The 24,035-nt window shown below is 32.0% G+C and overlaps 1 protein-coding gene across 1 annotated transcript; it reads right to left on the minus strand.

Annotated features, from left to right (window-relative positions):
- Positions 1–935: 935 nt before the first annotated feature.
- On the minus strand, positions 936–22,715 carry LOC134283524 (neuronal calcium sensor 1-like). The gene is made up of 7 exons (XM_062766038.1): positions 22,427–22,715; positions 13,429–13,453; positions 12,998–13,046; positions 9,484–9,652; positions 3,944–4,032; positions 2,756–2,833; positions 936–2,419 (listed from the first exon to the last, which is right to left on the minus strand). Exons 1-7 carry the CDS (start codon positions 22,488–22,490, stop codon positions 2,306–2,308), a joined length of 588 nt encoding a protein of 195 aa, XP_062622022.1. The 5' UTR covers positions 22,491–22,715; the 3' UTR covers positions 936–2,305.
- Between the last annotated feature and the right edge of the window lie 1,320 nt (positions 22,716–24,035).

Below are 24,035 nucleotides of genomic sequence, written 5' to 3' on the forward strand. Positions count from 1 at the left end.
AATAGCTTTTTATTGAGAGAAAACATGTATACTTTAAATTTAAACGTATGCATTACCTGTCTGTGGCGGAGTCATATTTATTTAAAATAAATTTTTTATCTTTATTGAATAACTTACTGAGCCATAATTTACTATATGCCATATTTGGTAGTAGTCTCCATTCATGAATTCTACTCACAAAATCTCATTGGCCAGTAAATTTGTACCCCCTTGTTTAACCGGTTTTTCTGCTATATATACTGAGGCATGGGCCCATCCCTGTCAGTGCGGGAAATTTAACTTACAGATTACCAGCTGCCCGTTGTCACCACTTGAAAGGTAATTTTCTTAGTCTATTAAATTTTTGCATTTTATTTATTAAGTCCAAGTTATAAGCTCAAGTGTTTTTCATATTTTTGAGAGAAAGGTATTTTAAACTATGAATTTGACGTTTTTGGGCTTAGTAAACTTAAATTTTCTTATTTTTGAAGTGAATAGGAAATAAAAGTATTTTGTCTCAGTGTCTATGTGTATTATGATATTGTATATATGTTTTTGTATTTGTAGATCTGCCATTGCTTTTTCATTTCCAAATAAATTTATTAAACTGAACCTGCGTTTTCCATTCCCGCTTGGTTACATGTCACAAAACTTACAGATTGCGTCATGAATTTTGACTTCACAATCTACTTTTCATAAACTTAACCCTGACCATAGCTTTTGCATCTTAACCTTGACCTTCGAGTTTTATGTAGTTTTAAGATACATATTTAGTAGTTGAGATTTCTTTTGAAACAAAAATTAAGATTCAACAAAATAGAGAGAAATAACAGTCACAATATATCATAAATACCTGTATATACATGAGTGCTGTCCCTAAATTTGAGCAACATAGTTCTCTGAATTTGCTTTTACTCCATATTTGCACATTCATATATTCAACACTGACACGCGGATAAAAAAATTTGGAGAGGATTTATTTTTACAAAATAATATTAAAATTTCATCACATGTCACACTGTATTCCATGAAGTAAGTACTCGCTCATCATGAAATACATGATTAAAATGATAGGTTTCATCAACAATAATCACTAAAGTAATATGCATACAACAAACAATGTAAATACTGTATCTTGCATAAGGGTAAAATTATTGCTTGACATTGTACAAAACTAAGTCTTCACTGGTTTTATAAAACAATCCTCGTTTTATTACGGTAAGTTTGATTTTGGTAAAAGTGGGTCCTTTATCATGAAATGAAACAGCCAATACGTTTCTCATTAATTATTGCAATAATTTCTGTATAAATTTGATAATTTAATAAATCTTAAATACTTTTTTTTCAATTGCAATCGCAATTTGCTAACTGTAAATAGTGTACATACATGTATTTAGAAAAAAGCAACACATTAGAAAAAAATCATATTTCAAATGTTATGATATCAATTTTTAACAATTTCATTTATATGTTTTTATTAAACAATTTAAGCAAAGAATATATATTTAAATAATACAAGAAAAATCCAATGTACTAGTAACCTTTGTAATTTGTAAATTTGTTCAGAAAATTCCGCAAAGGCTTGATTACAATGTTGTTGACTATATGAACACAAGTTATGGAAGGTTCAATTTGCTTTATGAAATTATTTCTGCAATCTATTGTAGAAGATTCACATTAAAATGTAAACTGCAAAATAGTTAACCAGCGACTGAAATACTAAATTTATTCATTTGCATTTTTTTTTTAAATTATTTCTTCACAAAAAACCTTAAAGTGTTTGTTTCAGCTTACATCTTTTCAAGTTTTGCAGGTTTATTATAAAAATCTAAAATTAATGACATTTATTCCATTGAGTTTCTGGTATAAAGAGAAATACAAGAAACAAATTCCTTTAAAAACAATTATTAATGGGGAAAAGTCAAATGTATTTGCTAAGATATCAACATATCAGATGGACTTTTAGTATAATTCTTTTACACTTCTGTTTTTATACATTCAAATTAAATGCATTCATTTTTTGTTTCTTTAGAAAAAGCTTACTGGTATTTTCTTTTTGCATTGCTAGTGATATTTCTGGAATGAAATAAAATTGTCTTTAATGGGAGAAAATAACAGGACAGACATCAGTTGATACATGTTTACATGTATAAGAATGACTTGATTGTTTCGTCATGGATATTTTTGGATTGGAACAAAAATAAAGGAATATAAATAAATGAAACATATGCGTTGCATTCGTTGTTGTGTAAGTTACGAATGTCTTCAATGTACTTCAAAATTTCTTATCAGTCTTTTTTACAGATGATGTCACACTGTGTGGACTTTATCCCTGTCCTTGAGGCTGTGCCATGTCATAAAGTGTTAAGGCTTGGATGATGGTGGGGTCTTTCTTTGAGCCTTCTAAGAATTCCTCAAAGGTGAGCTTGTCGTCTCGATTCTGCAAATAAGTAAAGTATTATATACCTGAACGCAATAAGGTGCAGTATTACAAAATTGTAAATTTTCAGAGATACCACCATTAAAAATTATTTAGATAGGTAAAAGTGATTTATATTTATTCAGTATCTTTTCTTCCCAAAACTAATTTCCTTTTACAAAATGAAAACAAAAAGACAAGTCATCAGAGGATGTAAAGTAAATTTTGCATATCAAATGCAGTGTACATATAACCTGTCTTTATAAAACGAAATATTTCTAAAAAATATTTTAGTCATACAACACAGCATAATACTGAGTTATCTCTCTTATTATTAGAACATTGTCCAGTACTCACCTTATCCATAATGTCAAAAATTTTGTTTACTCTTTTCTCCGGTGTATTTTCTTCTTCTGGAAGATTAACCATACTTCCCTAAAAAATACAGACATTGACAAATGCAAAGAAATAAACGAGAATTCCTCTGACCTAGTGGCTACACATAATAATATTCACCACTTTGGCCAATCAAAATATGTATTTGCTGAAAGAACACGTTGAAATTTTTGTGGCATTTAGCATTTGGTGTAGAAAGCCGATTTTGTAGCAGAATATGATCCTACATGAAACAGATAATATGTATAAACATTAATTCACCTGTACGATAACATGCCTTATTATTTTACAGTTAATATCAACAAATTTGATTGTTTGTCTATCTCTGAAATTGTTGTTTTATGAAAAACAAGAAACTGGTTTCTACTTGATATTTCTATCATACCCTGTTCATGAGGAAACTTATGACTTATAAGAAATTTAATTTCTGTTTGATCCGTACACATATCTATATTTATTTATTTGATTTATTAATATAATAAAAATTATTAATGACATTAAATTATTACGTAATCTACGGGGCTTATTTTATATAGCTAAATTTATCTACGAAATATTTTTGACCACTGCTTAAGTTTGAGTTTTTAAATCACTGTAATTAAATTACATGAAATTAGTTATAAATTGTAAAATCATTTGTTTTTTGTTTTGTTTAATACAATATGTAAAAGAACTAGGTTTTGAAAACCGTCAAAACATGCTTTTCGATATTCAAATTCTGATTTTAAACTGAGCATAATATTGTTTTGAATATTTTAAGTCCATAAAACTCTTGAGATCACTACGTTTAATTAGAATTTAAGTTAAAATAAAAGTTAAGTTGAAAGAGCTAAAACCGTTAACGTGCTCGTCAATGTACGTGTTATTTTGCCAATGAGTGTTATTTACGTTATACGTTGTGAATCTGAATTGTAAACAGCATAATATGCATAGATTTACATTTTCTCTTAGTATCAATTTAACCGAATGCTTTTTGTTTACATATTTACATGTATGCTCATTGCAAAAAAACAATTTCCCAAAAGTTATTTCGCTGAAATTCATTGGATTAACAAACATCATGCATTTCCTTGAAAGGGCAAAATTACCTCTTACAATGTACTGAGAAAAATGATTTTTGTATTTGGATTAGTGTAAAAGTGTACCTACCACCATCTTATATATAGCGTCTACTATATCCAGTAGTTCTTGCCTTGTGATGTACCCATCATTATCTAAATCATAAAGTTTGAAAGCCCCTGAAATAAGAAACAAACATTTTTATGTTTCAATTGCATGACAAAAAGACCTGTCTATGTCGATTTTAATGAAACAAAAAAAGATAAAAGACGAAGTTATCTAATTATTATACATTCTCAATCATATTCATGTCTATGTGATTTGCATAAACGTACCTTGTATTACTAAGTGATAAATTTCATTCCAATAACAAATAATAATATCCTTAAAAAAATTAAATGCAAGATTCAAGCACCTGATTTTTTTTATTTATTTCTCCAAAGAAATGAATAATCATAAATAACAATTATAAGAGCATCATAATTAATTCCAGAGGTCGGATCAGATGCCCAAGAAGATCAAGTATCCACTGCTTACCAGCCATACATGCCTCGAGTCCAATGCATTGTACAAGAAGACGGAATATATTTCGTAGTCAAATTAAGTACAAAAAAAAGGCTTAATATATGACACCAATCCACCAAAATCAGCCAAAATTCGACCCAATGATAAATAATATCAGTTTTTGCTAAGAAGGTCATTATAACTAAGAAGGTCATTATAACTACCATTAAATATTGACGAAGTTATTGAAATCTACGTAGCATCAACCTACAGGAAGCCTGTCTTGGTTTTTAAAAAAACTATCATGCTATGTGTATGGCCCTGCGAAGCAATAAGTTGGAAGACATAAACACCATATGCAGATGACATTGGAATATAAAGGGAGTTGACGATTGAAAAGCTGAATTAATCTTGTCATGCAATTTTGTTGCAAGTAGGATTTTGTCGTGTACATGTATGGTCAATAAAAGATCCAAATATGAAGGAGGTGTGGCATACTCTGTGGTGTCCTTTATTCGAGTTCACTGAGATAAATCGAGTCACTGGAAATAATTTATGTTACTCAGTAACTGAGAAGGTCAAAGCAAATGTCTTCCTAATCTCATGTAGAAGTTTTTGAATAAATTCTGCATCATATATAGGAATGTAAAAACAGGTCGGCTAATTATTAAGGAGCACAAAAAGTGTTGATCAGAATTTTCTTAAGTTTGTTAGATAAAATGTTGTGTCCAAGGCTACAAACAATAAATTATGATGTCAAAGAAGAACTCCTGACCAGCGTCTTTTTAAAATCAACATCAGATGAGAGTGGTTTTTAAGGTATGTCACTTGTGAAATTTGTTAAATCAAGAATTTATTGGGAAGTATATTTTGGATAAGTACTCAAATAGAGTGACTCAAGATCGCAGAGAAAATAGGGGGTCGGTGTTCATCTTACTGATCTACGGTACAATGAAGTTGACTTTTTTGCACTTAAATGTTAATTCTTTGGTTAATTACTTAAATCTTTATTATATTTTATCAGGTGTAACCATGGCAAAATCATTCAAAATATTTTACGTAAAATATTTTGAATAATATTTATCATTGAAAAAATCTTGCAAATTAATGCGCGTAAATTATTGTGTGACCTTTTTGCACTAAAAAGTAACATATTTTGGGGTATTTAAAAACTAAATAGGCTATAAAACATTTTCTTAAATCAAGCGTTTTACGACTTAAGTGCTGATCAGTCATAAGTATCGAGTACTTTAAAATAATGAATGAACAAGTGGGGGTCAGTGATGTTAAGTTTGAAATATTGATCAAAATATGTGATTTTCAGGCATAAAATGGTGTTTATTTTATATTGAATTATTTGAAATATCTTCATTTTTTGGCAAAGTTTGTCGAAGGAAGGTGTAAAACTTGTTCTAAAAATATAAATTAAGACCTATATTAAATATTCCTATCAATATCATAATGGAAATATTCTCCAAGTAAAAGTATGTGAGGCTAAAAGTCCAAGATATTAAATTAGATAAATGTGCAGATTTGCAGAATTATCTGCTAAATGTCCTTCAAAAAATAGTCCTCACAAATCTTGCTTCTTTGTAGCTTTTTGTGCAGTTTTTTAGTTGAATGTTAAAACAGTAACATTGTAGAAATTAAATATGTTATAAAAATTTAATTTTGATAAATAGTTTTGAAGTACATTTGTAAGAGGTTCTGCGTGAACTTTTCCAAAAAGCTGACGAGTGACCTACCTTAATTAACAATTTTAATAGTCAAAATATAAAAATATTTATATTTATTGTGTTTTTCCTGTTTATCCAACGTAGACTTACGCTGGGGTTGAGACTCTATAAACCTTGACGATAGAACATATATTTTAAAACAATAATATGCTCTTGCTCATGATATCACACAAAAATTCTATTCGAGGTGTCCAGCAAAGAAAATATTTAGAATTATGTAAATTATAACAAAGCTTTTTGTTGCATGAATGAAATAATGTGTGTATTTGTTGGTCTGTTGTGTTCTTTCCACGCAATTTAAAGATGATGACGTAAATACCTAGACAAAAAATGTCAGTTTTGATTCTTTCTAACTTAATGAGCGGATAAGTCAATTATATACCTCGTGAATGTACGTGCTAGATTAAAATTGACTTCCGGAAGAGATTTAGTGGAGAAATCTGCGGTTTGGCAACAAAAAAGAGATTTATTCATGAAGACTCATATCTATTCAATAAAGGCAGAGTTTTTGAGCATCCGAAATTTGTCGAAGATATTTTTGGAATGTTTATTAGGAAACCTGGCAAAGCTGACAAAGATATTTGGGACAATTCAGTGCATAACACACACGGAGAAAAAGAGTAATTGGCTCTCAAGGTTTTATAGCAAAGTGCATACTTTTAACTTTCGTATATAGCTTTGTTATCATTTTAACCTTGACAGAGTTGTTTCTTCTTTTTTCAATTAAAATTTAAATTTGTAAATTATAAGTAACGTACATTCACATACATGATTGATTTAATATCTTGTTAGACTGATTATATTTGTTCATCAATTAGAAACATCCGTAAAGCTCGTACTTTTATTTTGGCATTTGGCAGACAAAATATACATGTCATTGAAATCCTTTAATGTTTACATTTTTTATCAGAAAAACAATAACTACCTATTGATTTGGAACCATTTGTCTCTTGTTTCAAATTCAATATTTTTACTTACTTATTAAACATTCTGATTGGAAATACATGTAGTCGGTTTCAACAATCATTTAGATTACAACAGTGAACATACAATAAAACCCGATACTTTCACACCTTGTGATTGGTACTCAACCAAATTACTTCGTTGAAAATCACTCTGATTATTCACACAGGTACCGTGAAGTTGATATTGAAGGATGCTGGAGTTCCTTGAGACAACATTTATGTAGTCTTAAGATGGACACTTATTGTACTCCTTTATAAGCCGATCTCTTTTATTGTTTAATATAATGCATCTTCTACATGAAAAATACACTTGCCCTGACCTTTACTTGACATTCAGATAGATCAGCGACGTTTTATCAATTAACACTACTTATTTCTTTCATTTGTCGACTAGATATATCCCAAGACACCACAGAGTTTGCCATATCAAGCTTCATATTTGGATGTTTTACTGACAATAGACCAAAAAGACCAACTTAAAATTACTTGTGAATTATATGAAAAAAGAAATGTCTAGCCTTTCCATCGTCAACTTTCTTTTTTTGTAGTAATATTCCGCTATCTCATGAACATAGTGTATATGTCTTCCACTTTATTCGCTACTCTCAGCAAACTCTGAGAAGGATAAATTTTCAAACTCTGCAAGCTAACTAACATATATTTTGATTTCAACAACCTCGTTTCAAGTCAGCAGTTCGTAAATTTTATGGGCGTTATAATGACCTTATTATGACGTTATAATGACTAGTATATGCAAATATAACCACTGGGTCGTGTTTTACCTGCCTTTTTCCATACCAATTAAGCCTTTTCTTTTTGTACTCAAATCGACTACGGAATGTTCTGCCTACTTGATCAACACATAGGGCCCATGACGAGTGTGACAGGTCAACATGGAGAACTTTCTCATTCTAGGCACCTGATTCCACTTCTAGAAATCCTGGTTTGAGTTTACAATTTTGTATTGTTTGTAGTTTTTTTTATGATTTTGACCGCTGTTCGTCATCTTCGCCTTTTTCATGCTTCTAAAATCATTCAGAAGAAAGATAAATTTTCTGTTATCGCATTATGAATGATTAGTTTTATTAAAAGGGCGTTCAAATTCAAATTTGATGTAATAATGATTCGCACGTTAGTTAACTGATAATAGAATTTGTGAAAGAAACTCAAGAAACGCCCAACTCAGACATGAACATGCACATCATAGCATCTGTTATTAGCATCTGTCTAGAAACTCGTCATGTCAAGAGTTTGTCTACAACCCCTCGTAGAGGCTGTAAAGGCCATCAAACCTATTCCTGGGGATCCATTTCTTAAAGACATTACCATAGATATTCCGTATGGTAAAAGCAAAGCTAATAGAACAAATTTGCAAACAGCTTATTAGCTTAGCATAAAAATAATTTTTATATCAACAGCTTTCCATGTATATCAATATGATAGCAGACAGGAACTCCGGCATTGCGTCAAATAACTGTCCGCGCGTGCCAATATTGACAGCATTTGTGGTTTGTGGCGTCCATAAGACAGAAACCATTGTGTGCAAAAAGAAAACCACGAGGAACCGTTATCGTGCAAATATTGCTTGGAGAGGATGAAGGCTAATGAATAAATATCAATTAAGAACACAAACATGAACCGCATAGGCAGTCTACATAAAATGGCAATATCTTTGAGAAGATCAAGACGGACATTTATGATCGGCATTGTTCTCTTCATATATGCCATTTCAGACAGAATGAACTGTCATGGTTCATAAAGGACGTTTTAGTGTTTGAAGAAATACGTAATAAACAATAAATATATAAATGTTTTAAAGAAAAGGTGATAGAAGTAGACGATTGTATAGTCACCTTCACCATCAGACATACAGTATCAGAGAAGGGGTGTTGAATTCACAATAACATTCACAAGTGATGAGTTTTATGGGTCTTACAATGTGAGTTAAATATGCAATGATTTACAATGAAAATCACAAACATCAATTCTTAAGTCTATAAATAATTTTATTTTCCAGGGTAAAAATTGTCAACTCCCATTAGAGCATTACACTGTTACATGTATGTTGCCGTAGTGGCGCAGTGGTTAGAACATCTGCTCTAGACTCCCAAAGTAAGGAGTTCATCCTTAAGTCGCGGGTTCGAATCCCACTGTGGGACGTGGAGACAGGTCCTTTGGATGAGACCATATAAAGGTCCGTTGTCGCAGTAGGTGCTGGCAAAAAAAGATCCCTCACTACTCAATGGCCTTAAGTGCCGAGTATAGGACAAAGTTTGCAGCTCTCCATCGGCAAGTGATGACGTCTCCTTTTGAGTGAAAAATTCTCCAGATGGACGTAAAAAACTATACAATCAATCAATCATATCTTTACACTCCCAATACGATTGAAATTGTCGTTTATGACAAACATTAAAAAAGCACTTACATTTAAGTTTTTCTTGAACACTTCCCCTAGAAGTCACAGATAAGGCTGTTAAAAACTCGTGGAATTCTATATAACCGTCTCTGTTCTCATCAAATACATTGAATACAAACGACGCAAATTTACTGGGATCTCCGAAAGGGAAGAATTGCTTGTAGATTTTTGTGAATCCCTGGAAAGATAAAGGCAAATCTATTAAAAACAATGAATTGGTGTCTTCCTGAGTTTTCTAACATTAAAAGAGCATAATGTTTAATTAAAATATATAACAGTTTGTTTTTGACTTTATGGTCTGTAAAATTCATATCAAAATGCTTCAAATAAACACACTTTTTTCTTCCTTGAATATAATAATGAAAGCTTCTGTCTCGAGTCGTTAATTTTTGTTCTGCAAATATAAAATGGAAAATACTTTCCTTCGAAGTTACTCATTCCTATAATCTAAACTTCTGACTTTGATTGTGATTAAACATGTAATACTAGTACTAGTAAGTATTCCATTTTTTACGCAATTTTTTCGATTTGTTAACCGGACTTTATTAATTGATGCGAAGAAATCTTGCTAGGCATTATATAATGAAAATCAGTCCAGAAAGGCTACCACGTGTTAAACAAAATTGCATAAAATATTCTGGATATCAGTCAAAATACTGAAATGTGTTCACTTTTTTAAATCTATTTATTCCTCAAAGAATTCTGCAACAGAAGTAATACTAAACAAGAGCGAACTCCTCTGTTTTAAAAACATTTGCAATCGGATTAATTGGTGTAGACCGCAAAAGATCAAAGAAGCCAAACTCGTTTGCTCCTTTCATACTTTTACAACATTCAGGAATTTATACCCCATTCAAAATATAAACACAATGAAAGTTATTAATCTTTTCGCAGTCTGTTTTTCAAAGAACATGACGCACAAGTTCATGAAATCTCCTTATTAACGTGGGTTATGAAAGTATTTTAACAATTTTCTCTGTAGACTTAAAAATATGCGTCAAACATAACAGATAATCGGGGTCTTTAAAATTCTTCATCGTGGTAAAAAGAAAAATAACTAGAGGTACTGTGAGCAATGAGCTCACTAAATGATACCCCCCGCCTCCATATAGTTATAATTGCAAAGTCCATGTTTTGCTGTGGCCGGGAAACCCAAAATATGTGTCGGATCAAAAAGTAAAATAGGAGGTGCACAATGGCAATATGTAATAAAGATTCTGTGAAAGTTTCATCAAATTTCATTCAGTGGTATGAGAGGAGTTGCGGATAAGAGATGGGTACCCCAAAGCGTAACAGACGGACGGACGGACAGACGTACAGACGGACGGAATTAACGATTACTATATACCCTCCCGCTTTTCAAGCGGGGGGGGTATAATATAAATATTAAATACATAATGAAGAAACCATTTTTTTTTTATAAATGTGTACTTTTCTTTGACATTGTAACCTGACATGCCAAATATTTCCAATACACAGGAGAAACTGACGTATTTTGATAAGGAAATCAATTGCTTATGACATATTCGCAATATTGTGTGGCGAAACGGCGTTTGCTATAAATGTGGTTTAACGGTTATGGGCTGATCAGTTTGCAGTTAGGAATGGCCTCTCAAGAGCTTTATCGGTAATTAGGAAATAAAGCCCTTTGAAGGATTATAGCTTATGAATATTCCACTTGATTTAGTTCCACGCGCCATGTTATCCAAAAAGTCTGAATTCCTAAGGGGTGATTCTGGAAAGTCTCTAGAAATTGGAAAACAAATAAAAGAGTGCCTCAGGACGCAACATTGACCACACTGACGGACCTTTAACAGCAATATGTTAAGTTACATCGATTCATTTCACATTCTGACATGCTCATCGAGATCATGGTGAATTTTGTGTAATCTTGAGACAACTAGACCCAGGCCAATCCTCTTATTCTCACCTTCTATATTAAAAATGTAACTAGACCTAGGTTCTAATACATTGTAATTAACTTATCTTTGATTAAATATCTTCTTTGTCCGTCTGTCTATACGTTTGTCCGTCTGTTACGCTTTGGGGTACCCATCTCTTATCCGCAACTCCTCTCATACCACTGAAGGATATTTAATGAAACTTTCACAGAATCTTTATTACATATTGCCATTGCGCACCTCCTATTTACTTTTTGATCTGACATATATTTTGGATTTTCCAGAGCAAAACATGGACACTGCCATTATATTCATATCGGAGGCGGTGGGTATCATTTAGTGAGCTCATTGCTCACAGTACCTCTAGTTAATGATACTTTCAAGGTTTCTTTATAACATAATGCCATTATGCGCCTCCTATTTTAATCTGGCACTTATTTCTGGTCTCCCATAGCAAATCGTGGACTTTACAGTGTATAATGATATGGGAGGCAGGGTTATCATTAAGTGAACTCATTGCTATCAGTACTTGTAGTTTGTTCATTTTTATCTGTACAGTTATGTTTTCAAATCACTTAAGGTCAAGATCTAGTAAATTACTTTAGACTCATTTTTTGTGCTAGATCCATTGTGACGTCATAATCAATTTCAACTTTCTTTTTCCCGAACTTTACGGCTTCAGCAAAACTATGTAGAAAAATAGATATTTTCATGACATTTAATTTGAAATCATACGAAAAGTAAACCAGATACCTATATTTAATTTGATATTGGTTTAAAGAAGAGGCCATGGACATACTAATTACCGTTTTCTGTGAGACTGTAGGCAATCTGGATACATTTCCTTTGTCGAATATGAAAAAAACTCCCATATTCATAACTGGTTTTCTTAATTTTTCATTGAAAATAACAGTTTAAAATACAGTTTTCCTTCTTATTTACCTACAAATTATGGCCCGAAACACCTTACTTGACCAAGCTAAAGTTGTAAAGCATCAATGGAGAAACTTATTTGTCAAATCTGATAAATCTGTAGGCACCTTTCATTTACTAGATCTTGACCTTAAGAAAAAAATAGTGGATTATATATTTCTCATGAAATAAAAAAGGATTAAACATCATGCATCCTTTCCAAAAACGCATTGGTCTCAGAGTTTCACATTCTTATCATTTAGGCATTTTATTTCATTTATGATTTAGATTTTTCATAATTTTATTGCACGTTATTCTTCAAGAATGTTGAATCATCCTAGAATATGTCCTTTTTTCGTACATGTTGAGCCTAGTATGCATTAAACTGTTTTCACATCGTAAATTTAATTGCGTGACAATGTATTTTGCAATTATGCATCAATCAAACTAAAAGTTTTTCATGTTTATGCATTGTAAGCATTGTTTCTATGTGTCTCCATAGATAAAACATAAACAAAACAATGCTTTTATGCCTAATTAATAACAGAATCCCCCCATTATATTCCAGTGCCTTATCATTCACAAACGCTGTTCATTGGAATGAAAAGCTAGAATGAACACGTGCATTGTATCAGCTTTCTGTGTATATGTTCTGAACCCACTCTTGTCCTTCGACTTTGAAGTTTGACCCCACCCCCCATTAGACTTACCTCTAATGTCAGTTTACCATCTGGACAATCCTTCATAAAACCTTTGTACCTGTGGAAAATCGTACATTCGTGTTATTGTTATACTTGGCAAGATTTGATAGCTTATAGATGAAAGTTTTGACATAGAGGATATCTTTTTTATTTGTTTTCTCAGCTGAGCATATACAGCATTTCACATATGAAGAACACTTTTGATGATGTGTACTGTGTAAAATCAAGGTATACACATTTATCATTTTAAAACCATGTCAAACTGTCCAGACTTTACTACATGCATTTTCTTTTGCTATTTACATGTAAATACAGGTGTTTAACTATTTTTAAAAGCAAATGCAGAGACTGCATAATTATCATACTGAATTTTGTCTGATGGAATTCAAGACTCCAATAAACAAAATTTGTAAAAAGGAGGTATAACTTCACGTACTTACCAGTTTTGAATTTCTTTTTCTGTAACTGAAAAAAGAAAGAGGATTTCAATCAAATAGTAGCACGTGTAAAAATATGATTGTTCTTTTTTAAAATTCAATAAACATTTTACTGGATAAAGAACCAGGTATCAAATTCAATTTTTATAGGTACAAAATAGAAGTATGACAAAATTAAGTGAAAGTGAATCATATGAAGGGATTTGCTTTAAAATTATACTTGATAGAACTTGCTGCTTCTCACAGTTAAGAGTTTAAACAACATAGACAGTAAACATGTAAAGGATAAAAATGTGAAACTATCAGAATGTAATGATGTGAAACTGACATTGGACACACTCTCATTTGCAAAATTACATGTATTAAAATAGTCTTCGGACGTACTTTATTCTAAGACTTTGCATTTTAGATGTGCCATCTGAAGTGGACTAAGTTAGTAAGTAACCCCATTAACCTTAACCTTTTCACTTTGAGTGAAAACTTTAAATTACCAGTTGATCGTTGGTAAAGTCATACCTGACCTTGAAAAAAATGGGTAGCAACCTGCTCAAAATAACTAACGTGTTAATTTAATCCAAGGTCTGTGCGTAATGGTAAATTGGTAGACTTCACTTAAAGTTTTTACATATTTGATCTGGAAAATTGTTTAATATATATGGAGACGTTCCGTCTAGCAGAAGTAATACTTAATATTGTGAAAAAAAAGTAAATCTTTGAATTAAAAATATGTTTTAAAACAGAAGCCGAAACTGAGAATAAAAAAAAAAAAATAAATTCCTTTACAGAAATTGGACGTGTAACGCCTATTAAGCCTATTAGGCTGAAAGATATAGGGCCTTATCAAACCATGTTCTTTTGAATCATCTAAATGTCCAATGAAAGTATCAGATTGATGTCAGATATTCAAGCACAATGCAGTTGTCTCTTAATGGAAAAATTATGTCATATCCGGTCTGCCTTTTGTATTGATAAAATGACCAAACTATAAAAGCTCTAGATTGTATTCATATATAGAAAGGTTAAAATGTTTTGAAACCTTGAGATATCAGTACCAATTTATCATAACTTATACATACATGTAATCAGCTATAACTTTTCTTTAGATTTGTGTCATCGTAAAAAATTATATGTCCTGGATATAACCACCGTATTATACTGAAAAATTGGTGTGGTTTTTAAAGGACACATTATACACAGGGAAAGGGACAGGGAAAGGGATAAGGGGATGAAAAATCTCTAAACATCGACACTGCCATTCTTCATGTAATATTGAAAGGTATCCATCTCTTATCCGCAACTCCTCCAACACCACTGAATAGAAATTGATGATGCTTTCACAGATTCTTTATTATGTAACTTCATTTTGCATCTCTTAGTTTACTTTTTGATCTGACACTTATTTCAGGTCTCCCGGGGCAAAACATTGATTTTGCCATTATATCATATGAGAGGAAGGGGTATCATTCAGTAAATTCAGTGTTCACATTACCTCTAGTTTTCATGTTTTTACCTATTTATTGCCTGATTTTTATGATAATGAAAAATAATTTTTTTAATGTGTTTAACCTAATGTTCCATTTTTCTATTTCTACGGTTCTCGCGGTTTTTCGCGTTTTTTCTTTTAAATGCATTATTTATAAACATATTTGTGTCGATTCTAGTGTGCTTCTAGCATCTTTTCGCTGATCAAAGACAGTGTATTTATTATTGATGATTCTAGTTATAGCAATGGCACGTCATTCATCTTGACTTCGATTATGAAGCAGTCATTTTTTTAAAAAAATTATCAGATATTTTTGTCTTTTCTCTCATCTTGCAGTAAAGATGAAGCTGTTGTTTCACGGAGGGAAAGATACATCTTTAACCCACTACTGACTCCAGTCCATACTTTATGACAATAATGATACACTCTTGAATCAATATGATATATAACAGCATAAATGATTATTCAACAGTTCAAAACTTAATTAAATTGATTCTTATGATTAAGTACAGCAATAATAAGGGCATGAATCATGACCGACAACAGATTCTATTTATTCCTTTGGTGGATTATAGAAATGTTACAACTGAGTAGAAGACATGCTTTTTGATTTAAATAGAATATACCTTTACAGTTAAGGTGAAATAGTAGAAAGTATATTAAAACTATACTAGACTGAGGTGCTGTAAGCACTGAGATCTCACAGTGTTACACCTCCTCCCCTTCCGCTCTGATATAATAGTAAGTAAAATGGCAAAGTACATTTTTGCTGTTGGAAATCCCCATTATTTCTCCAATCAAATGTAAAATAAGCAAAATTGCACTACATACGACATAAAGAATCTCTGATAGTCGCAGTAAATTTTATTCAGTGGTACAGGAATAGTAGCGGATAAGATATGGATACCCTCTAAGTTTAAATAAGCCTGACAGTTTCTTGTCTTGTTATGAGAAACCCCAGATACCTCTTAGATCGAAAAGTAATATTTGACAATGAAGCCACCTTATAAGGACCATGTGAAAGTCTTATATAGGAGGATGGTATAGCAGAATTGTGGATACTGAAGAGATGCGTGCCTCCAATTGATATGGTTGGAAGGAAAGACACCCATAAAACCATATATATCTACCGTCTTCAACTTCAAGTGAGGGTACTTACAACTAGGCTCGTTACAAGGATTCTGAAAAGGGGGTTGCAGCCATCATATTTGGACAGGGTAATCCCTGTTCCAATTCAGAAGACATACATATCCCTAACTTGAAAAGCGATGGGTATATTATAAGTGAAAGGGTGTCCGCCCTTCCGTATATCCGTTTAACTTGGGACATATACTAGTATCCTCAACTCCCCAATACCACTGAATACCCGGTAATATCAAATTAGACTCTCACTCAATTAAATTACATAGTGCCACTGTGCACTTCTTATTTAACGAATAATCATATTTGAAGTTTCCCAAAGAAAAGCATGGCCACTGCCTTTCTTTTTGTAACAATAAGAGTATTTAACTCTTATCGGCAACTTTTTCCTTGTAAACCACTGAATAAAGACTCTTTTACGAAGACTTCTAGTATTTATAAGTGTCACTATGCACCTCATATTTTTCGTTTTGAGCGGATTCTTTTTATCGTTACCATAGCAAATCCCGGTAAATATAATTTTTTCCGTAAGAATTTGGTACCCATCTCTTATCCATAACTCCTCCTTTATTAATTAATAAAATTTACTAAAACTTTCACAGAATCTTAATATTACATTGTGCCATTGTTTACTCCTTTTATATATATTCTGCTTGGAAAGATATTATTGATGTTTCCTTTTTAAAAAACTTTGGAATTATACCCGGTACTCAAAAGGGAGCAGGGTCATCTATCATTTTGTGAGTTCAGTGATCACAGTATATCTTTAGTGTTAGGTATAGGTTTAATTGTCCCGTCACCATTTTTGATGGGCTCTGGGATATTTTGTAAGTCTTTCTTCGAAAATCTAAAATCACATGTACCTGCATGAAACAGATGAATAAATAAAAAATGAATTTCTTTCCTTTCAATTTTTCAAATTTTTTTCTTAAGAATTTTTGGTGGCTGGATCATATCCTTTGAAAGACCTTAAAATGTAAGTACACCTTTCATAAAAATATAGGTACTGTAGGTCCTGATATCTGAAAATAATACCCCCGGAGTAAAATGGCAAAGTTTAACAGTGGTTTGAGTGCAAACCACAAGATTCAAAGAGTAATACATTGTAATTTGATGCACAATTACACTATGAAAGAGGATTCTGTGAAAGTCTCATTAAATTTTCATTCAGTGGTAAATGGGTTGTTGTGGATAAAAGATTTAGGTACCCCAAATGTTATGGAAAGAATGACAGTGTCAAGGTCTTAGAAACCCAAATATGTGTCCAATCAAAACATAAAATAGGAGGTAAACAGTGAGAGGTACTAACTGTGAGCACTGAGCTCACAAAATGATACTCTCTATCTTTTCAGGCGGGGAAATAATATACCAATGATGAAAAATAAATCATTTTTCTTAAAGTAATTTTTGACCATTTTCTGAGGTACATCAAAAGAAGAAAAACAATCACATATGCACATAAAGATCTTAATGTACTTATTGGGTAAAAATTTCACACCCATATAGTGTCTTTCCAACCCATGAATGCTGATCACGATTGTCTTTTTTCCTTTGATGTACTTCAGAAAAATGGTCAGAAATTACTGCAAGAACAATATTTCCTTGATTTGACACGGATATATGAATACAATTATTAAATGTAAGAAGAAAGCATTCAGTTGTCTTAGCGCGCGAGTTTGTATCTTTATGCATCGAACTGGAAACTATCGTTTTTCAGCCGATGAAAGTCGATATCTCGTACAACATATACATATGATTTTCTGTTAATTAAAAGCACGTGCTGTATCTACAACCGTGCACAAAATGCATCTTTCAAATATGTATATAAATATATCGAGCAATTAAAAAGAAATATCGCTTAACAATTAGATGAGTACTTTTATCATAGGAAAGAAAGATGCACACGACCTCCTATTCCCGAGGCTTTCCGTTGATGACGATCAGGCGGCATTTGCTGGGGATTAGAATAACAGAAAACACGTGTGATGCTATAGGAAATTCTGTGTATACAGAAGAACTTAGCAGGGGTTTTCATTACCTGAAAAAATCTCGTTGTCTGTTTTAGTTTCTGTGGATTATAGAACGCTCAGTCCCTGGTGTAGCAAAATGTCGTATTATTTGATTAATGGTTTGATTGATTGATTTATGGTTTGATTGCATTATTTATTATACATATTTATATATGTTCATTACTGCATCGGGTCAAAGATGTAGAGAACTGGGACATTTTTCCTTATTGATTCATGATTTAATGCATGGCATTGTCTTATAATCCTAAAAGCCAAAACGATCTACATCTGAGGAATCATGAAAATTATTTATTTTACTTCCGCCTAGAATCTTTGTAAATATAATTAACTATGTCATCAGTTTGAAAGATAAATCACACCCAAATGTCTACATCTTTGAAAAATTGCTTATGACGTTTTAGTGGTAAAATAAATATCAGTTGTTCCAAGAAGGGAAACCATTTTCTGCACTTTTTCAAAATGTCGGAAATCATTACTTTCGCTACGATCCCTGTCAAAAATATCCATCACACAAACTTCCTTGGGAGAGGAAGAAACTACACTGAAAGAAAAACATAGTGAATTTAACTAGTGTGTTTCGTAAAGCGTTGGTCGTGATTAGTAAACTTTCAGTTTACTGGTTAAGATAGTGAGTTGTGGAGCGGGGGTCGTATAGATACTTAGATACCTAGAGAAAGTTACTCATTGATTCTAAATTTACTAATCTTATCTAGTAAATATACCAATATCTGGTAAAACTACTATTAAGGTAGTGATTGTATGGACAGTGAATCTAATTGTTTTCTTCGTGACATTAACTAGTTATGTTTTTTACAGTGTATGTCAATTTGTCAAACATCTCCAGTTAGATTTCTACAGACTAAGTGAGGGCATAAAATGATGGACTTACAAAAATTGTTTAAGGGTAGATATATACTTCGGGATAATAGGTTAATAAGAACATGTTTTATTGAAAGAACAATTGTATTTGTGCATTAATTAAACATTACACTGAAAGAAAAACCTAGTGAATCTAACTAGTGTGTTTCGTAAAGCGTTGGTCGTGATTAGTAAACTTTCAGTTTACTGGTTAAGATAGTGAGTTGTGGAGCGGGGGTCGTATAGATACTTAGATACCTAGTGAAAGTTACTTATCAATTCTAAATTTACTAATCTTATCTAGTAAATATACCAATATCTGGTAAAACTACTATTAAGGTAGTGATTGTATGGACAGTGAATCTACTAGTTTTCTTTGTGACATTAACTAGTTATTTTTTTACAGTGTTATAAATGGGGATGGGTGTGATCGGCAGGGAATGCTTACTTTTCCACGGCATCTGATCCCGTACTTCCTCTGCTTGAAATATGTATTGCTTCCGTGGAGATTTGAGCTGGAATATTTGGTCATAATAATCTCCATATTACGTAGATAAATTTTGTGAAGATTACATTACTCTAATCATTGCATTTCAGTGGTCTCATTTATATGATACAGTACCCAAAGGATTTGTAACCAATGTTTTTTGTATTGTGCATTTCAAAAAATATATATTATATATAAAAGAAAGAAAAAAAATTGGTTAAATAGCTCTGTTCTTTGTTTTTCATCACATGTAGCAATTTTGATCTCACGCATAAGCAAAATGAACAGGAAGTGTCTATCCCAAAACGTTGATGCAATCATGTAATGAAAGACAAATATCCGAGATTAAAAAGTTAGGTTACGGAATTATCGATACTATGGTTCCGGAACAATTGCATCAAAATAAGTTAACAGTACATGCTTTAACAGATTGGGGTTTTCCTTCATTTTATTTCAGTGGATCGATTTGGTGTCGTGTTTCGTAAATTCAAAAATTAATATTGTAAACGTGTTTGGCCTCACTTTGTTAATTGTTAAAGAATAATTTAGTACCATTGATTAGGGTTAACCGAGAATACCAAAAACTGTGTTTTCAAAGGATGTCTTCCTTGACAGTGGCGTAGCATCGTTTTTGAAAGTGGGGGGGCCAGGCAGAGAAAAATTTTTTTTTTACTTACCTGAAGAAGTTGACAAGCAAAAAAAAAAAAAAAAAAAAAAAAAAAAAAAAAAAAAAAATTTCCCCAAATGCAAAAAACAATTTTGGGGGGGGGGGGGGGGGGGGGGGGGGGTTAAACTTTTTTTCAGTGTCAACTACTTTTAGTACCAATTCTTATACTACATTTTGGGTACATTTCTAAAACTGGGGGGGCCAAACAGGCTTTGAATTAACATTTCCTATAGTGTAAGTAAGGTTGGGAAAAAAAGTGGGGGGGCCAGGCCCCCCCTGGCCCCCCCGGATACTACGCCCCTGCTTGATCATTATGTTGACATGTTAATACAATTCTGGTGAATTGACACAATTTACAGTTTTAGGTGATTGTTGCATATTGTTAAAATGCTTTATTTTTCTATCACTGAAACAACTTTGTCCATGAATTAAAGATACATAATAAATTTTTAACTTTTTTTCTTTGTCAGAGCATTGTTCTTGTGCAAAGACCAATATAATTATGCGCTTTCTAATTTCTTTTAAAGACTTTAGCACAAAAATTGGAGATGTTTGTATTGAATATTGAAAATGGTTTCTGTCATGATCAACTTGCTTTCATCCCAATATCCATGATAAGTAGCCTTTGATTGGAATTATACTAGTAAATCTTATGGGATTTTTCACTATTTCACTAAACATATTTGCAGTTGTACAAACTATTATACTTATGTGATAAAATTAAAAAAATACATGTATCTCATGTGAAGTGGGAAATAATCGAGGTTCTTTTATAATAAGAGAAACAGAAAGTAATGAAACTTATTATGTAATCATCGAGCTCATTGATGTCTTAGATTATTGTAAATGGCAGATGTTTCGCACAAAATGATATCAGAGATTATATGTATCTACTGTAATCTGATGAGAACTATTTTCAGAAATCAGAGAGAGGGCGAATATCAGCCATACCCATGATCAAAATTTACACATCTAGTTTTGAAAATTAATAATGACCTAATATGAATGCTCTTTACAGTATGTTCGTGTAAAAAGATTGTAATTGTGGTACAAGGCTTACCCTTATTCCTGTGACCTCAAATTGACGTATTACTTGAGAAATTACAAGAAGTGCCAGAAAATATGCATCAATCACAGAAACTGATGGTAAGACTTAATCGTTTTCTTATGAGCGGTTACATATACAGGCAGAAACAGCAAGATGTCAAGTGTATTTCAGGTAGTAGTGGGAGAATGATTTTGAGAGAAAAAATATATATTTCTCTTCTCTCTTATTTCTTAATTGTACTTTTTTATTTTCCCTGTATGTTTTTACATTTTACGGATATTTTTTGTAAGTGATGACTTGGCGTTTGGCGATAAAAAATGCATTTCTTTTTAATTTGCAGTAAATCACTGGCTTTAATTAAATTACATAGATCAGAATATATACCTGCTCCTGTAGGGCTGCACAATCAGTAATTGGTTGGCGCTATGAATTTGGCAGACGACAAACTTTGACGAATTAACTGCACGCCTGCACGTGCATTCCAAGAGAATAACATGCACTTCTTGCAACATGTGTTCTCTGACCAACATATCCCCAACACATTGCTTATGTACTTCTGTGAAACTCACGACATAACAGTAGCGAGTTCACAGAGGGTTCTTGACCAATGTTTCCATATGAACGATCGAGGAGAAAAAAACATAATTTATAAAGTTCGAGAGTTTGCTTATGTTTTAGTAATTCTAAAAACTAATCGCATTGCAAGGTATATTAATTATTCAGATAACGGAAAATGATGTTCGATAATTTTCTGTAATCATATTAATGTAATTTTCCGATTGACGATTCTAATTTTGGACCATGTCTAATAATATTTATGTCCTTTAATTATTGATGATTATAATGTTTCTTTTTTCTACAAAGGGGTACATTCAACTCGTTCGTATATGCATAAATATACGTGTATTGATTTTTGTTCGATTAACCAACAAGTTATAATTGCAAATGTCATTGCACACACAAATTACCCCCTTAAATCTTGCAGACTAAGCATATGCCATTCACAATATTGGAATATTTGCTTCAGATACGTTGAACAGAACCATTACAAGAATCGGAAATTCAGGAACAAACAGACCTAACTTAAAATAGGGAAAATCCCATACCAACAGATAACTAATAAATGCTGTGAAATCGATATTCCGACACTCAGAGAGGCATTATACAGAATCCAAGTCACACACTCTGTAGTTTTATGCAGAAAATTTCCCCATTGATCAAAGGAGGAAAACGTAAAACAAATCTGTACAGATATTGTGTATGTCTGTGTGTGTATATATATACTCACAATATGTCCGTTTCTTTAAATCTTCTACCTCCTCTGGTTTCAATTTACTGTTCTTTTTCCCCATGATGGTTGGAACAAGAAAATTGCATATAATAATGGTATATGGTGCTCCAAAGTTTCTAATTCCTCATGATTGTAACATATTGTGAGTACTTTTTATCGAAATCACTTTTGCTGATCGTTTACATCCGTGCAGCAACATGTAGGCACAATATACATAACATTAGGCACGTGAAGTTATGGGAGACTGTGGCTAAGCTCATCTGTATATTGGCAAAAACGCGGATTCCGTCAAATCATTCCGAAAGTCAAGTTGCTGCAGCTGTATATATAGAACATTTTGTGTGAACAATCCCGAGGGGTTATGAATGATAAACTCCGCGCCAATTAATGTGGAATTTTTTTCTACGGAAGGAAAGTTTACGATCGATCACAGAGCGGAGATCATTATCATTTAATCACGATAATCTTGAAAAATTATGTAATTGCATGCTAAGCAAAATTGGCTGGAAATTGGATTAAAAAATTTTTTCAATTTGTGGTGTAATATTAACTTTGTATTTTTTGAAGATGGAAATATTCTTCCATTGAAAATGACATTTCATTTTTAAACTTAGATGTGCACAAGTTCTTGAACAATAATTTGTATATCATTTTCAATAATAATGTATTTAATAACTTTACACAAAGTAATATAAAAATGACTTGTTTATAAATGCCTTATTCTGGGGAAAATTATGAAACAATAAACTAACGATGCCTTTCTCTCTCTAAAAATTGAATTTAAACCATAATTCATCGTAAAAAAAAAAAACTAAACGATGAAGACGCCATAACCTTCTTGAACGAAGTTGTTATAAATCAATTTCAATCATTAATATCAATAAAAACTATAAAACTAATATCTTTTCAACAAAGCAATCGTAGTATTCTGTATTTTGCTAAGATTCCTTTAACAGACAATGTTTGCCTTTTATAATTTAACTGTAAAAAGGAAAAGGCAACGATAACAGTCTCAAAAAATCTTAAAACAATACTAAACTATGAAGAGGACATAAACAACTGCCTGTAATATCTACTTATTTGTCAGTAGCATATCTCAGTATAAAACTGATCGTACTCGGAGCATATTCTTCGTTATCGAATAAGTTGGAAACTGTGTAAATACCATGATATGCAGGTAATAACGATATATTACTACTTAGATAAGGAACGTTGACGATTTAAAAATGAAATCATCTGATTTGTCACATAGTTCCGTTGTTAATTGGCCTTTATCGTCTACAGTCTGAAAAACACCCAAAATGTCGTAGAAATCTAAATGGATATTATATATTTTTTGCCACGAGCCAGGTTACTTCCATCCTTTTTTTAATGGCACTGAAATGTTCAAGTTACTGACTTTTACCAGAGATGTATTTTGTTACAGTTCCAAAACAAAAGACTACCTCAACCTTTTTACATCTTATTTTAAAATATGCTAAGAAAAGCAGGTGTATGTTAAATATATAGAATAGTAATTTACTTATATGTAAGTTAAGGTATATCTAACAATATTTGCATTTTTATTATGCAAATAATCTTTACGTAGAAACACTGATAGTTTTGG

Source organism: Saccostrea cucullata, unplaced genomic scaffold, assembly GCF_032062105.1.
Source record: "Saccostrea cucullata isolate Sc308-1 unplaced genomic scaffold, CSIRO_AGI_Scuc_v1 ctg162, whole genome shotgun sequence".
NCBI lineage: Eukaryota > Metazoa > Mollusca > Bivalvia > Ostreida > Ostreidae > Saccostrea > Saccostrea cuccullata.